This window comes from Talpa occidentalis, unplaced genomic scaffold (assembly GCF_014898055.3).
Source record: "Talpa occidentalis isolate TD23 unplaced genomic scaffold, MPIMG_talOcc4v2.1 talOcc4.3, whole genome shotgun sequence".
Lineage (NCBI taxonomy): Eukaryota > Metazoa > Chordata > Mammalia > Eulipotyphla > Talpidae > Talpa > Talpa occidentalis.
In genome coordinates this window covers 97,566,903-97,582,256 of record NW_023603184.1, presented here as the reverse complement: position 1 = coordinate 97,582,256, position 15,354 = coordinate 97,566,903, and the positions used below count along the sequence as shown (strand labels likewise).

Here is a 15,354-nt window from a genome sequence, read left to right as displayed (position 1 = left end):
AGAATGCCTGCTTTTGTAACCTTTCTTTTTAAGTGGCAATATTGCTACAATTACTAATTTAACTAGTACTCTTTCTCTAAAGTTGGTAAGTTCTCATACTTACATTGTCTCCCTTTAGCTTCGGAAAGTTCAGCATACCTTTTTACTGAGTCACTTTGTTTACATATTTATCTCAAGTATAAAATATTTCTTTTTTTAAAAGATTTATGTATTTATGCATACAAGAACTAGTATACAATATTTCATATATTTTCCCTTAGATTCACTAAGCTGTCTTTTAGTCCTTAGTTAACCATGTTGTCATCTTTGGGATAGTGTTCAAATGCTCTTTTTCAACTGGAACAACTGAAATGAATTCCCAGCATTTTACAAAACCCCTGTAGATTAGGTAGAAGTTAAAGGTAGACAAATTAAAAGCAAATAATGCTTACATATTTTGCCTTCTAGTTATAACAATTATATTTGGAAGTGAACCTGGGGAAAAGAACTTTTGTAGACTTACTTTTGTTTCATTATTATTTTTCTAGCTTTGTGATCATGAATACCTACATCAATTTTAATCTCTCAGTGTGGAATTTGTGTAGATTAGATTACCGTAGGTCTATTCTAAGCAGCGTGATTCAAGATTGCATTGCACATCGTTCTTTAAATGAATGTGTGAAAAAAAAATAAAATGAATGTGTGATGAAATAATTGAATGTCCATAAAATATTCTGGCTTTTGTAACAGAAACAAGCATATAATTCCTTTTTTAAATTAAATAGGTTAAAATGAAATATCTCACTTTACTGATTTGGGAACTGTCTTTACCGACAAATAATTTACATTATAAATCAAGAAGCATGATTTTTATTCTTTAACATGATGATCAATGTCAACTAAAGATAAGCTTTTTCCCCTCCTAATATAGCATTTAGAAGATTCAATTGTTAATATTTTTAATGATTAAGTAAATGAAAAGCTAAGCACATAAAGCACTTTTTTTTTTTTTTTGGCATAGGAATGGATACCTAGGAAGTGTTGGTGAAGAATTAATACTTTTTTTAACTTTAAATTTAAAACTACATCAATAAGGAATACATTTTCTGAATAATTATAATTTTCCATTTTCATTAGAAATAAAAATTGTTTCTCCCAAAGCCAGATGGCCATATGACTGATAATTTAAATACATTTCAACATGCCAGATTTTTCAAATGATTTGACTATGATAATGCAGTCACTTTGACAAGTTATTTTAATTTCACTGCATTACATGACCTGTGAAACAGTTTTAAAGCCCAAGTTTAACATAATAATTGTTATAAAATAAATGAAGTTTATGAAATCATTGTGAAATTTTATTATCATTTGCAGCAATGATATGACACTTATATTAGTAGTTAACAGTTAAGCAAGTGAATCTTAAACTGAGGTAAAACCTTGCAAAAATAAGTGTTAACATTTTATTAGTATGTATTTCTGTGAAGTTTATATGTTAAATCTTTAAAATCTTGATTAATATTAATGACATGGAAAGTAAAAGTAGGAAAAAACAATCTTAGCCCCCATACCCCTCTCCTTAATGCTTATAAGACAGCCAGTGATGGGACTTCTCTTTTCTTAAAAAAGAAAATACTATAGTGTGGGGTTATTTATAATTTTTAGTATAGCTTATGTTGCCTTATACACCTTAATTTCTTAAAAATATAAGCTTATATTTAGTCATTTGTTTCTGTGTAATTGTGAGTCAAAAATACATGTAAATAGGTAGTTGGTGTTTTGCCTTTATTTTTAATGAGTTTATCCAAAATTCAGTTTTAATAAATCACAAATCACCTGCTTTCATCTACCAGTGAAGGGGACTGGCATTATTTGCTTCTTAGTATGCATGTATATTACACTTCGAAATGATGAAGACACTAGAGAACAAAATCACTTCCACTGAGAAGTTCCTCCTAATAATAATATCTTTATCCTATCACCAGTCTAATTCATCTTTATCCATATCACCAGCCTAATTCTTTTTTCATCACTGCAAATATTCCACCCTAATGACCTCCTCTCAGGACCGGATCTGAAATATTTGTATTGAGATATGGTGATAAATGTAACTAATGAGAGTTTATAGAATACCTTTTTTTGGGGTGGCATCTCCAGGCCTCTAGTACCTTACTGGTAAGTGGATTCCCCACTGGCTCTGGCAAGGCACCTGAAACATTATAGGCTCTTATCTCCATGAGTGAATGATTAACTTCCTTATCTTTGAATTTGGACAGCACTGTTTGATTCTTACATACTCTACTTCTAGAGCCTTTTGACTCTGTGTGAGGATTTCATCGTCTGTTTTCAAAAATCATACAACTATTTATGGTTTTTAAGTGAACTTAAAGATAGTTATTTTGCTTATTTGCCTTCACCATAGAACACACATGTTTTATGTCCCAGGCTAGTTCTGTTTGGTCTTGCAGTGTTCTGAAGCCCTCTCTACATGTTATTTCATTTGATCCTTGTCTCATCTCATCAGGTGAAGGACTATAGTCATCTCTAGTCCCAAAGGCTTGAGACTATAGAGATCCATCCAAACAGTGTCATAGGCATTTCCACTGGGGATGACATTGTTATAAAAATGAATTCAATTTCAACTTACTGATATAGTTTTTAGTGGATGGGTATTACTACAAATCAGTCAAAAACTACTTAAGGTAGGATCTCTCTCCTTGTGCCTATCAATGTCTCAGATGGTGATAGGATTCCAGAGTTTTCAACATGGATTTAGGACTTTTATTTTAAATTTCTACTTAGGATTTTTTTAAAGAAAAAAATTAAATTCTAGGTCTTATTAAACTGTTCATTGAATATTGGAGCAAAATTTTAAGACAGTATGGCCTGTATCATATGGTAGGTATTTAATAATTTTTTGTGAATGATGAATGTCATAATAGGTTTTATAGTAGCTATTTCCCTCCTTTTGGTTTACATATAGATTAAGTAAGTTGATTTAAAAAGCTTGAGAAATGCTACCTACTCAGGAATCTATGATACTATCTACAAAGATAAATATTTGTTAAATAAAGTTGCACTCTTTTTAAAATTGCAAATAAGAAAAATGATCTCAATTTATTGGAGCAATTACAATCCCTTCAATAGCTCAGCTAGTAGAATGAAGCACTGTAGTTTACTTTCTATGCCAGCAATTACAAGTATTTGCCATTTTTCAGTTGTCTCATTTGTAGGTTATTTTCCTTATTTAAAATGTTGTTTGTATTAAATATTACATTGTTGAGAAAGCTTACACTGTGTTTTAATCCTTGACATATAATCCATTATCAGTGGACATGATCTTTGGGTGTTGGTCTGCATGTAAAAAATTTTGTTTTGATTTATTTAAGTTTACATAACATTAAGATAATTTTATACAGAAACTAGCTACTATCATTCCTGTAAAGATAACCATTGATGATTTTAGTAATGGCATAGCTGTGAAATGAAGTGATGAAGTTTATAATTGTTCTACTTCTTTACTTCTTCTAGATGTATTGAACAAAAATTTAAGCGCTGTCCTCCCCTGCCTACCACCAGTGTCATAATAGTTTTTCATAATGAAGCGTGGTCCACACTGCTTAGAACTGTCCACAGTGTGCTCTATTCTTCACCTGCCATACTGCTGAAGGAAATCATTTTGGTGGATGATGCTAGTGTAGATGGTAAGAAAGCACATGCAAATTAGATTGTTTACCCAGTATTTTCATGTGACATTGTCCAGTCTATTTGGTTATATTGTTTACTGTATGCCATCTTAGAGCTTGAATATAATAGCTTGAATGGTAGGTATGATAGATGAAAGTAGAATCCAGGGGGTTTATATTCAATTTTTGAGTTCAAAAGTGTGTGAAGCACCAGACTTTTATTATAAGGCATAATGATTGAGCAGAGACTTAAGCATTGAGTCAGGCTGCCTTTGAATACTAGCTCTGGTCCTACCCAAGTATGTAACTAAGGCAAGTTACTTACCCCCATATACCTCAGTTTTTTAATCTGTAAAATGGAGGAAACACAGTATATTATTAAATTTATTATATTACCTTTTTTAATACCACTAGAATTAAAATCCCTTGTAGACAAATGAGCATATTACTGATTATGAGCATCATATAATTGTACAACCTAGCATTGAAAAAATGCATAGGTAGTATACACTTCCTAGGGTTTTTTTTTTTTTTTTAAGATTGGGTGATTTAATATAAATGAATAGGTTAAGAAGTCACTGAAGAATTACCATATCCTCTTTTATTTTGACTCTTTTAAATAACCCAATATTTACAAAAGCAGCCAAATTCTTTAATACATTTCCACTTAAAATTCTGAGTCAATAGTTACACATTTTAAATTGGAATTGTGGGGTTAATCTGACAAACACTCTATTTTGCTAAATTTTCAAATATTGAAAGTATTTTAAATACCAAGCAGATACAGATTACTTCAGTGATTACAAACTTTGTTCCTGAAATAGCACAATTTGTAGCCATATTCCTTAATGTCACATTCCACCTCTTGCACTAGCTAGTTGTTTCCTCAGCTATAAAATGAGATCACTCATGAAATTCAAACCACCTTCTATTGTAAGATAAACCAATATTTATGTGCCACAAGGAAACAAAAAAGAAAAAAAGAGAAAGAAAAGAGAACATTGCCTACTGTTGACATGTCATCAATTAAAAGATGTATCCAAACTTCAAAATGGTAATAAGTTAAATAAAGCTTAAAATAAGTAACCTGGTTTACTGAATTATGTTTACATACAATTCCAAACAATCTTATTATTTTGGATTTCAAAATAAAATATCCTGAGTGAGTTGAGGTTATATTCTCTAGTTAAATTAATATATAGGTGGTAGAAGATTGCATATCTGATGGGGGCGTAGAAGGGAGAGTTCATAGGCTATGGAGGACTATGGTGGCCACACCTGAGGGGAGAAATCCTATACTGTCAAAATATTAACAAGGATATAAATTAATGGTGCGTCATTAAAATTAATTATTTAAAAAAAGGATTACTTATCTCTAGAGATTTTGACCTGGATGTGAACCTTATCTACTAAATGGAGTTGAATAATTCAGGTACCCTGGAATCAGGTTACATACTACATACAAATGTCTGATTTGAATCTCCAATCCTTTTACCCAGGTAGCTTCGTCTTACAATTATAATCAACAAATATATTTACTGCTTCATCTGTTTTGAATTTTTTCTTATTCTTTCTGCCTAGTTGGACTGCAGTCCATAGTTTTAAGTGACATTTGATTAAGTTCTACAGACTGCTCATGTTTTATCTTAAAAAGCCAGAACCTTATCTTAAAATCTTTTTCTTTGAACTTTACTCATATTATTTCTATTTTGTTTGATTTTCCAAGTATTGAGGCACCAGGGATACCATAGGGTTACTTCTAATAAGCCTTCAATTGAAGGTAACTGCTATTATTTGTGCAAATAAGATTAATAGAATTAAAGGGAATAAGAGTGAAAGGGATATTCATTCAATCTTCCTGTTTTAATTGTTTTCATCTTTTCTTTTTCTCTCTTAATCACTGTCTAAATAAAATGTAATGTTGATCTAATTATATCCATGTTAGACATCCCATTTTGAAATCTGACACTTCCACATAACATTTTTATTAGTCCATTTTTTTTACCTTCAAAACTTGAATGACAAAGTTGCACCAGATGTATTTTACTTAGTCATTAATTCTCTTAGGGAATTAGTTCTGAGGTACTCAGAAGGTATGTTTAGATAGATTTATTTTTCTATAAAATTTGTTCCTGGACTCTCTCTTCCTTAATGAATGCTTAAGCTTTAAATAAGCAATGTTCTTTTCTGCACCACTGGAGAACTGAAAAAATGTCACACAAATGAAGGCAAAATTATCTGTATTTGCTTCTAAATTCTAGCAAAAGCAAACATCTACTTCAGGACATTTATTGACATTCTCAGCATTATATACTCAACAAGGAGTCAAGAATTTAATGATAAAAAAGCAGACTCAAGTTGTTAAAAATTTGAATAACCCTTGAATGACTTGATTGTGTTTTTCTTTTACTTACTGTCTTAATTTGTGCTTTTAAAAAGCTCATCCTAATTGGAATATTGCATACCTTAAATTAATCAGTCCTTACTAAAATTTTGTCTGTGCTTCATTTCTGTTTACATGGTCCTTTTGTATTTTTACTGGAAAAAATTCTGTCAGGAGACTCAAAAGCTTTCAAAAATTTTCTGATGGCTCTATAAAACTATTCCCAAACTGCCATACCCTGGGACATTCTTATTCATCTTTTTCTCAACATTTTGGTTTTATTTTTTTTTAAAGATGTATTTATTTATTTATTTACATCACAACTGTGATACAGGCCAAAGGTTGGCGGGGGGCAGAAGGAGGGCGGGGGGAGGATTCACCAGAGACAGAGTGAGGAGCAGAACAGGCGGATTGACTAAAATACATTGCTGAGGGGAGCAGCGGAAGAGACAGGAGAGGTCTAGCTGAGCCATGTGGGTTGCTCCCTGGCTGGGGATCAAACTCATGCCACAGTGGCTGACGGTAGCTTCATAGTGCTACATCTTAACAACCCTTATGCCACCATGGAGGCCCCTCAACAGTTTGGTTTTAGATTATTTTCATCACTGCTAAACATTAGGGAATCCTTTTGCTTCTTGGCATTTTTCTTTAAATTTCCAAGTTTAAAATTACAAAGTAATTTAAATTTTTCAAAAGCCAATTTAAAAAGTATCAAATATATTTTTGGCCAAATTCAACTTGTTTTACCCTGTTATTTAATTTTTTCAGACTCCTTGGTCTACTCTATTTGAAGTCTCCCACTTCCCCCCCATAAACACTGTATTTATTGAGATGACATGTACAGGATAAGTATTCATTGAATGTTTTGTGTGATAGAAATACAGAAGCTAAGAATGTGTATTTTAATGGAAAAATGTGTACAACTGTTAAGATTAAAAATGTGGAGGGATCCTGACCCTGTGATTTCTTTATTGACTTTCATATTTCACTTTTGAAAACAAACTTAAGAAGAATTAATCCTGATATTTTTTCTTACAGAGTACTTACATGGTAAACTAGAGGAATATATAAAACAATTTTCTATAGTAAAAATAGTCAGACAAAGAGAAAGAAAAGGTCTGATTACTGCACGGTTGCTAGGAGCAACAGTAGCAACAGCTGAAACGCTCACATTTTTAGATGCTCACTGTAAGTATTTATATATAGACACCGTTGTAACATTTTCCCCTCCCCTCCCCTCTCCTCTAATTTAAAAGGTAAGGAAGTCTGTTCTTTAAATGCCTAATTGTATTTTCTTTAATATCATTTTCAACTGGTGATTATAGCAATGACAGCCCAAGCAGATAACAGCTCTGCATAAAAACTTACTTTCATTTATAGAGTTCTTACTTCCTTGATTAAAATAATCAAGGAATGTTTAAGGTTCTGCAACTTTAATGTCTGCCAGTGACCAGCTTCCCCAGCAAGTTATCCTTACCTAGGATATTCTTCAGATGTTCATTCTATCAAAAAAAATGTCCTTATTGTTCTTAATTCTTATACTTTAAAATGAGTGAAAGTTCTGTTTGTTCTCAATCTTATCTTTAAATTTTGTCCCGGTACTGACACTCAATGTCATATTTTTCCTATTTGAGGATTTTTTTCCCCCCAGTCCCCCAAATCTTCACATGCTACTTCTTATGCTATGTTATAGATATCTTCTCCCATTATACTTTACTCTGGGAAAAGATGTTTAAGTAAATCAGAACACTTTGGGACCAGGTGGTATGGACCAACAAAACAATTGTCTTTGATCCATGTTCCATGCTAAATCTTATTTTATTTTTTTCATCCTACCTTTATCTCATCACAGGACACCTCCCTCCATAAATGGCCAAAACACAAATAACTCTATTATTCTCATTTCTCTATAAACCCTTTTCCAAAAAAATACAAGGTAAAAAACCCCTCAGTGTTTTCACTGAATTGAGTAATATTGTGTTCCTTCCAGGTGAATGTTTTTATGGTTGGTTAGAACCTTTATTGGCCAGAATAGCTGAGAACTACACAGCTGTTGTGAGTCCAGATATTGCATCCATAGATATGAACACTTTTGAATTCAACAAACCTTCTCCTTATGGAAGTAACCATAACCGTGGAAATTTTGACTGGAGCCTTTCATTTGGCTGGGAATCACTTCCTGATCATGAGAAGCAAAGAAGGAAAGATGAAACTTACCCAATTAAGTAAGTTGATTGCTCTCAAGTTTTGTGTTTTTGACTACGTATGTACTTTTGCTTTTTACAGTATTTGCATGCAAGGTAATTCACACTAGCAAAGTAAAGGACACATACACTCTTTTTGTAGGGAAAGAAAAGTCATTTATTTATATATTTACACATGATGTTACCAAGTAGGAAATAGAATTAAGTCTATTATTTTTTCCTCATAATCATTACTAGAGAAATTTTAAGCTGGTTAGAAGACGTGCATTAATTTTTCTCTGAGAAAAGACACTTAAAGTACTGTTTCCCTCAAGAAAAAACTTTGAAGATAACATTTTTAATTTTTATTTATTTATGTGAAAACTTAGAAACTGTGGTATCTGCAAATTTTATTCAGTTGCTCTTAAAATATGCTATTTTTTCTTTTTTTCTTAGTTGGTTTTTATAACAGAATTTGACAACAAATTATTTTTCAGAACACCTACTTTTGCAGGAGGCCTTTTTTCCATATCAAAAGACTATTTTGAATATATTGGAACTTACGATGAAGAAATGGAAATCTGGGGAGGTGAAAATATAGAAATGTCTTTCAGAGTAAGTTTATGAAGATTGACCAAATATGTTATGTTCCATTTGGCTGATACATATTATCATGGATGTGTGCAGTCTTCACTTTTGGTATTCTAAAATTTAATTGTTAGAACATTTGGTAGAAGGACATTTGCTTTTAAAATGTAGCTTAATACACTTACTTGTTGCTGTCAGTATAACCAGAAGAATCAGTCAAATGCCTGTGTCCAGGCAGTAACACCAATTAATACACTTGTAGCAACTGAATTTCAGCCAAGATAAATATAATTAAATCTAGTGCTTCAGGAAATGAGTTGATTATCAAGGGATTCAGAATGGAAAAACATTTTATATATGATTTTAAAGAACATTGGACTTAACTCTTTGGATTAAATGAGCCTTCCCCCCAATACATATTAAAACTTTATATGAAAAATAAAAAACAAAGGCTTACGATGGATTCCACATGTACCTATTTGATTTCATGAGTTCATTTTTTACAGTGATTTTGTCATTTTTCATTCATTAGGCTGAAGTGTAGTGGAAAAATAACTGAACTAGAGGTTAGAAGACTTAAGTTTTGGCTCTGACTCCATTACATAATGGCAGTGGTGATCTTAGCCAGATTTGAACTGCTTCAAGGGTCTTGTTTTATTCATTTCAGTGTTCCCAATCCTAGTTCATGCTAGATCTCAAACACAGTTTGTTGAATTGAACATATTCCTGAATTTTCTCATTTGTTAAAAAAAAAGAGAATATGAGATTACTTTCTCTTATATTAGCACATACTATTAAACATGATTTCATTTAGATTTTCTGCTTAGTAGTTATGGCAGAATTGATTATCAAGATATTTAAGAGAATAGATATTTAATGATGTGCCATTTTGTTTAGAAATTAATTTAAATAAGTTTTTCATTGTGTTATAACTGATGTATTACATTAATATCGGGTATATAGCATAATGATTTGATATTTATATGTATTATGAAATGGTCACCATAATAAATGTAGTTGACATACATATACACAAAATTTTTTGTGTGTGATAAGAGCACATAAGTTTCAAATAGGTGTGAATTTTTTTGTAATGACAGACTGCTTCACAAGCTTAATAGATTGGTAATAGTGACTATTTGGAATTGTTTTATTGGTTAAAAATTGAATTTGCATGGGGTAAATAGAGTGTAACACTGTTAATTCAGTCTATGGACAAGACACCCTGTTGTTCAAGTGAAGTGACCATTCAAGTTGTGTAAGGTGGAAGTGGAAGGCAAAAGAACCTTTGTTCTTTGATGCATATTAGAGAGCTTACACACTTGTTTGCAAAAGAAAATAAATTTTTGAATTCCTTTTTCTGAAAGATCTGGAATCACTATTTTGTTAAATTGCTTTCTGAAAATACGCTTTTGTTGTCCTTAATGGTTGTACCAATTAGTAAAACCATTCTATATTTAAGAATTTAAGTTGAATTGGCAGGTGACAGAAACTCATTGTGAAGTTGTAATAAATCTTTTCTGTGTTTATTTTTTATTGTTATCTTAAAGGTGAACTTAAAAAGAGCACTTTGATTTTCCTAAAATACTGTAAATTTAAACAAATATCATTAATTATCAGGTATGGCAATGTGGTGGGCAGTTGGAGATTATGCCTTGCTCTGTTGTTGGACATGTTTTTCGCAGCAAAAGCCCTCATACCTTTCCAAAAGGCACTCAGGTGATTGCTCGAAACCAAGTTCGCCTTGCAGAAGTCTGGATGGATGACTATAAGAAAATATTTTATAGGAGAAACACAGATGCAGCAAAAATTGTTAAACAAGTAAGTTAAAGCTAGGTGATTAATAAAAGTCAACACTAATTTCGCATATCTTTTTACTTATTTGAGTTAACCAAAGTACAAAGCATTGAAAGAAGTTATATTAGGGCCTCTTTGGTAGCCTAGGGTGTTAAGTCTGAGCACTAACAAGCTGTTGTCAGCCACTATGGCCTGAGTTTGATCCCCAGTTTGATCCCTGGGCAGGGAGCTACCCACATGGCACAGCAGATCCCTCCTGTCTCACCCACTGCTCCCCTCAGCAGTGTATATAAGTGGATCTGCCTATTCTGCTCCATCCTCTGTCTCTGGTGAATCCTCTCACACCCTGCCCACCCCCCCACCTCTGGCCTACACCCCAGTTCTTGTATGCGTAAATTTAAAAAAACTATATTTGAAGCTTTTTTTTTTTACTTTTAAAATAGATAACTTAATAATGTCAGCTTATTCTTTTCTTAGGAAAAATTCAGTAAACATCTTTTTAAAAATTTAGGCATTCTGTATCTTTTTTAATATGAAAGATACCTAGTTTTTGTTACTGCCTTGATTCAATATGGTACTCAAGAAAAATAAGATTAAGTGGAACTTTTGGTTTTAGGTGATGTAATAACACCTAAATCAAAGTACTAATTGGCTTTTTGAGCTGGAGAGAAAAGCAATGTCAGAATGTGGCAGAAGAATGAACCAAGATATCAAGGCCCTTCTTTTCCCCCTTGAGTTCTGGTTCTACTACTCATAGGAATCAGTACTACTCACTGAACTTTGCAACCTGTTCAGTGAATGGCACCCAATGCTTTGTAAGAAATATTGCTGAGTCTCAAGGAGGTGTATAATGGCATTAAAGGGCATCAACATTTTTTTAAAGATTTATGAACTTTGGTACAGGCTAGAGGTATGTGGGGGGGTGGGGCGGTGAGAGGATTCACCAGAAAGAGTGGGGAACAGAACAGGCAGGTTGACTGAAATACACTGCTGAGGGGAGCAGTGGGCAAGACAGGAGAGGTCTGCTGCGCCATGTGAGTAGCTCCTTGGCCAGGGATAGAACTCGTGCTGCAGAGGCTGTGGATAGCTTCATAGGTTGCGTCTTAACCCCTTGCGCCACCAGGGAGGCCCCGGCATCAACATTTGGACTGTCATAAACGAAGATCTGGTTACCTCTTTCCACCACCTTTTCTTTGATCTCTGCTGTCTCACTAAAACTTGTCAGTAAGATACAAAGGCAGAGAAATACTAAGTTAGATCACTCTTATTTTACCCCTGGCCACCAAGACAAATTGGGCATATCGTGTACTATCCAAGGTACTTGGAGAAGCAGGAAAGTGGCACTAAATACAGCTTATACTTTTTTTCACCCTCAGAGGGTAAAAGGATGAGTGAGCCAGTAAACCCCTGTTTTTTACCACAGGGAAAATAGATCTATGTGGTAAAATGCATAAGCTGGCCAAAAGTCCTCTAAAGTTTCATACTTTTGCTAAACACCTGGGTTCAAGGCATTAAAGTTGGCATAAGAAAATATTTTCCTTAGTTGAAATGATAAGCTTGAGTATTTACCTTCCATATACTTTGGTATCACATAGCATATATTTCTTTGAAGTGTTGCCTTTAGATCAAGTATATTTTAAGGTTAATAGTGCCTTTTAAAATTAGTTCCTTAAATAAAGGAAAATTGAATGCATTGAATCAAAAATTGCCCTTTTCTACTAATACATTGTTATTGTTAGGATACTCTTTGGGGTAAGTACACTTTAAGTATATTTATTTTACTTAAGTAAAATAAAATACATATTTAAATTAAGTAAGTATACTAAACGAAAAAAAATTATTCCCAACTATGTTGTAATTTTGTGGTTTTGAGTAGAGAAGAGAGAGAAATTGCATGATGTGTTGGCACTGTTTCTCTGTACCTGATTTCTCACACCTTGCTTTACAGATCTCTTTGAGGTATAAAATTGGGGTCAATTTTGGATGCTCTCATTATCATTTCTTTCTTCTATGGGGGAGTCTTGTGTAGAAAGGAAGAGTGAAATAGCCCTATGTCAGCACTCCAGTGGTACTTGGTTTGCTTTGAAGCCAGAAATGAACAGGCAGGCATACTTTTTGCCTGAAAGGGTGGTAATGCAGTTAAATTGCATCTTGCACTTTGGTCCTGAATTTTTTTTAATGCTATAATAAATACAAATAGCATTTGAAGTACTTTATAAGTGCTTTTTTGATTAAGCATTCCCCTTACTTCTCATCCTTCTCCAGAAATCATTTGGTGATCTCTCAAAAAGATTTGAAATAAAACACCGCCTTCAATGTAAAAATTTTACATGGTATCTGAACAATATTTATCCAGAAGTGTATGTGCCAGACCTTAATCCTGTTATATCTGGATATGTGAGTATTTTCCTGCTCCTTTTTACTTGGTATACTTGCCACCAACATTTATGTGGTTCATGAAAAATTGTTGAAATACTTTCTGGTTTATTGCTTTTGAGAGTTTACATTATTATTAATACTGCTTCCTGAAATAAAAAATATATGAACCACGTAGATTAAAAGTTTTTTTCTTATAACTTGAAAATTTTCCTTTAGATTAAAAGCATTGGTCAACCTCTATGTCTGGATGTTGGAGAAAATAATCAAGGAGGCAGGCCGTTAATTTTATACACATGTCACGGACTCGGAGGAAACCAGGTGAGCAGAGCATTAAAAATCCTGACTTCTCATTAGCACTTACAAACACACATAAGTTGTTGCATATTTTAGAAAAGTCCTAAAACAGTTTTTTAATTCCGGTAAACTGGTGTGTGGAATGTGTTCAGATTGGTTGGCAATTAATATCAAAGTTGTAACTCTGATTTTTTACTCTGATTCTAAAAACAATTTGAAGTTGCTTACCTATTAAGTAGAAGCAAATGAAAAAAAAAAAAAACAGTAGAAGAATGACATTTGGAATTGAAAAAAATAGGATCTTCTATGAGGATCTTTGAAGTTGCATGACTATTGGCATGACAGTTTTAAAACATTATAAGAAAGGCTATATTTAACAGGATTCAGTAGCAATTGCATTAAGTGTCAATACCAAAAAAGCATCATACATTATTTTTGCTATTGTGGGCCAATAGTATTATTTCAGTATGTTCTTAAAAGCTATGTGCTGTCCTTGATTCTCCTTGATCAATCGCATCTCTACATTTTACCACTCTTTTACAAATTGACTCCATATCAAATGTCACTATTTAGCCTACTAAATAGAAGCTGAAAGGATACATTTCTCTATGGTTAAGTTATAAGGTATAATTTTTAAATTGGGTGGACACACATGTATCCCACACATACATACACATATACCTATATGTAGGGTCAGGAATACCACAGTGCAGGTTTTCTGATCCAACAGACCGGTAAAGGAGGAGTCAGAGTCCTCAGTGGCTTTTGCAGGCTTTTATTGGGATTTACCAGGTACACGGCAGGTAAGGGGGCCGGGGGGCTGGGAGGCTTGCCAGCCGGCAAGCCTTCACTTTTTCTGGGCTCTCTGGCCTTCTCTTGCATTCTCTCTGATTTCCTGCTTCTTCTCTCTCTGCTTCTGTTTGTTCTTCGCTTCTGCTGGCGTCCCCACGACGCCGCCCCTATAAACTCAGTCTCTCAGCCCAGGTGTACCCACTTCAGGTGCCCACCATCAGCCATGCATTCAGGACCACAGGGTTCCCTCATCTATCCTAATGGCGGGAGGGCTGAAAAGCTTGATACTTTTTCCTTACCCTACACTATAGCTACATACTATATAACTGTGTAGCTATGAATATGTATACATACATATATGCATGCACATGTTTGCATATATATGCATAATTAAATTTTTTCCTTTCTCTTTATATATTAAGAAAATTATATATTTCCATTCTTTTAGAAATAACACTAGACAGGCTGCCATACTTCCCGGAGCACCTGTACCCGGGGGCTTGAGCCGGCCAGCGGTTGCCGCACGGGTTTCTGGTGGGGACGTGGGGCTGGTGGCCACGGCCTCTGGTCTGGGATGAGCCACGCGCTCAGTGGAGGCAGGAGAGCTGAGCCGGAGCCATGGCCAGTACAATGGTAGCAGCTGGACTGACCATTGCTGCTGCAGGATTTGTAGGCCGTTATGTTTTGCAAGCCATGAAGCATATGGAGCCTCAAGTAAAACAAGTTTTTCAAAGCCTACCAAAATCTGCTTTCAGTGGTGGCTATTACAGAGGTGGATTTGAACCAAAAATGACAAAACGGGAAGCAGCATTAATATTAGGTGTAAGCCCTACTGACAATAAAGGAAAAATAAGAGATGCTCATCGACAAATTATGCTTTTAAATCACTCAGACAAGGGAGGATCTCCTTATATAGCAGCCAAAATCAATGAAGCTAAAGATTTACTAGAAGGTCAAGCCAAAAAAATGAAGTAAATGTTATGATGAATTTTAAGTTCTTAGCAGTTTATGTATAAATGCCAACTTTTTAATAAAATGCTTCAAAACTATAAATCTTAAAAATGATTTAGCATAAACTAAAAGCCTTTGGATAAGATTTTTTTTGTTTAAATTGAGCCCTACATGAGGGCTTTAGATCATTGTAAGTAGCTGATGCAAATATAAATCAGACTATTTGTAAATCATAAAATTTGTAAATCATAAAATTTGGAGATTAATATTCAGTTATTGATAAACAAATGCGATTTGAATAACAATACTGTTCACTACT

At 33.6% G+C, this 15,354-nt stretch overlaps 2 protein-coding genes across 4 annotated transcripts in view; both read left to right on the top strand.

Moving 5' to 3' along the window:
• Nucleotides 1-15,354, top strand: part of GALNT3 (polypeptide N-acetylgalactosaminyltransferase 3) — a 45,672-nt gene that overhangs the window by 23,141 nt on the left and 7,177 nt on the right. For all 3 annotated transcript variants that reach the window (XM_037523447.2, XM_037523448.2, XM_054699819.1), the window contains 7 exons: nt 3,514-3,686; nt 7,090-7,239; nt 8,042-8,276; nt 8,732-8,849; nt 10,443-10,643; nt 12,885-13,016; nt 13,215-13,316. In XM_037523447.2, the coding sequence (XP_037379344.1) occupies nt 3,514-3,686; nt 7,090-7,239; nt 8,042-8,276; nt 8,732-8,849; nt 10,443-10,643; nt 12,885-13,016; nt 13,215-13,316 (1,111 nt within the window). The remainder of the gene's footprint in view (nt 1-3,513; nt 3,687-7,089; nt 7,240-8,041; nt 8,277-8,731; nt 8,850-10,442; nt 10,644-12,884; nt 13,017-13,214; nt 13,317-15,354) is intronic.
• On the top strand, nt 14,681-15,059 carry LOC119254143 (mitochondrial import inner membrane translocase subunit TIM14-like). The gene has a single exon (XM_037521275.1). The coding sequence runs from the start codon at nt 14,703-14,705 to the stop codon at nt 15,057-15,059; it is 357 nt and encodes a 118-aa protein (XP_037377172.1). The 5' UTR covers nt 14,681-14,702.

Coding starts and splice junctions, on each gene's coding strand:
- LOC119254143 (XM_037521275.1), top strand. CDS start 14,703: ATGGCCAGTACAATGGTAGCAGCTGGACTGACCATTGCTGCTGCAGGA.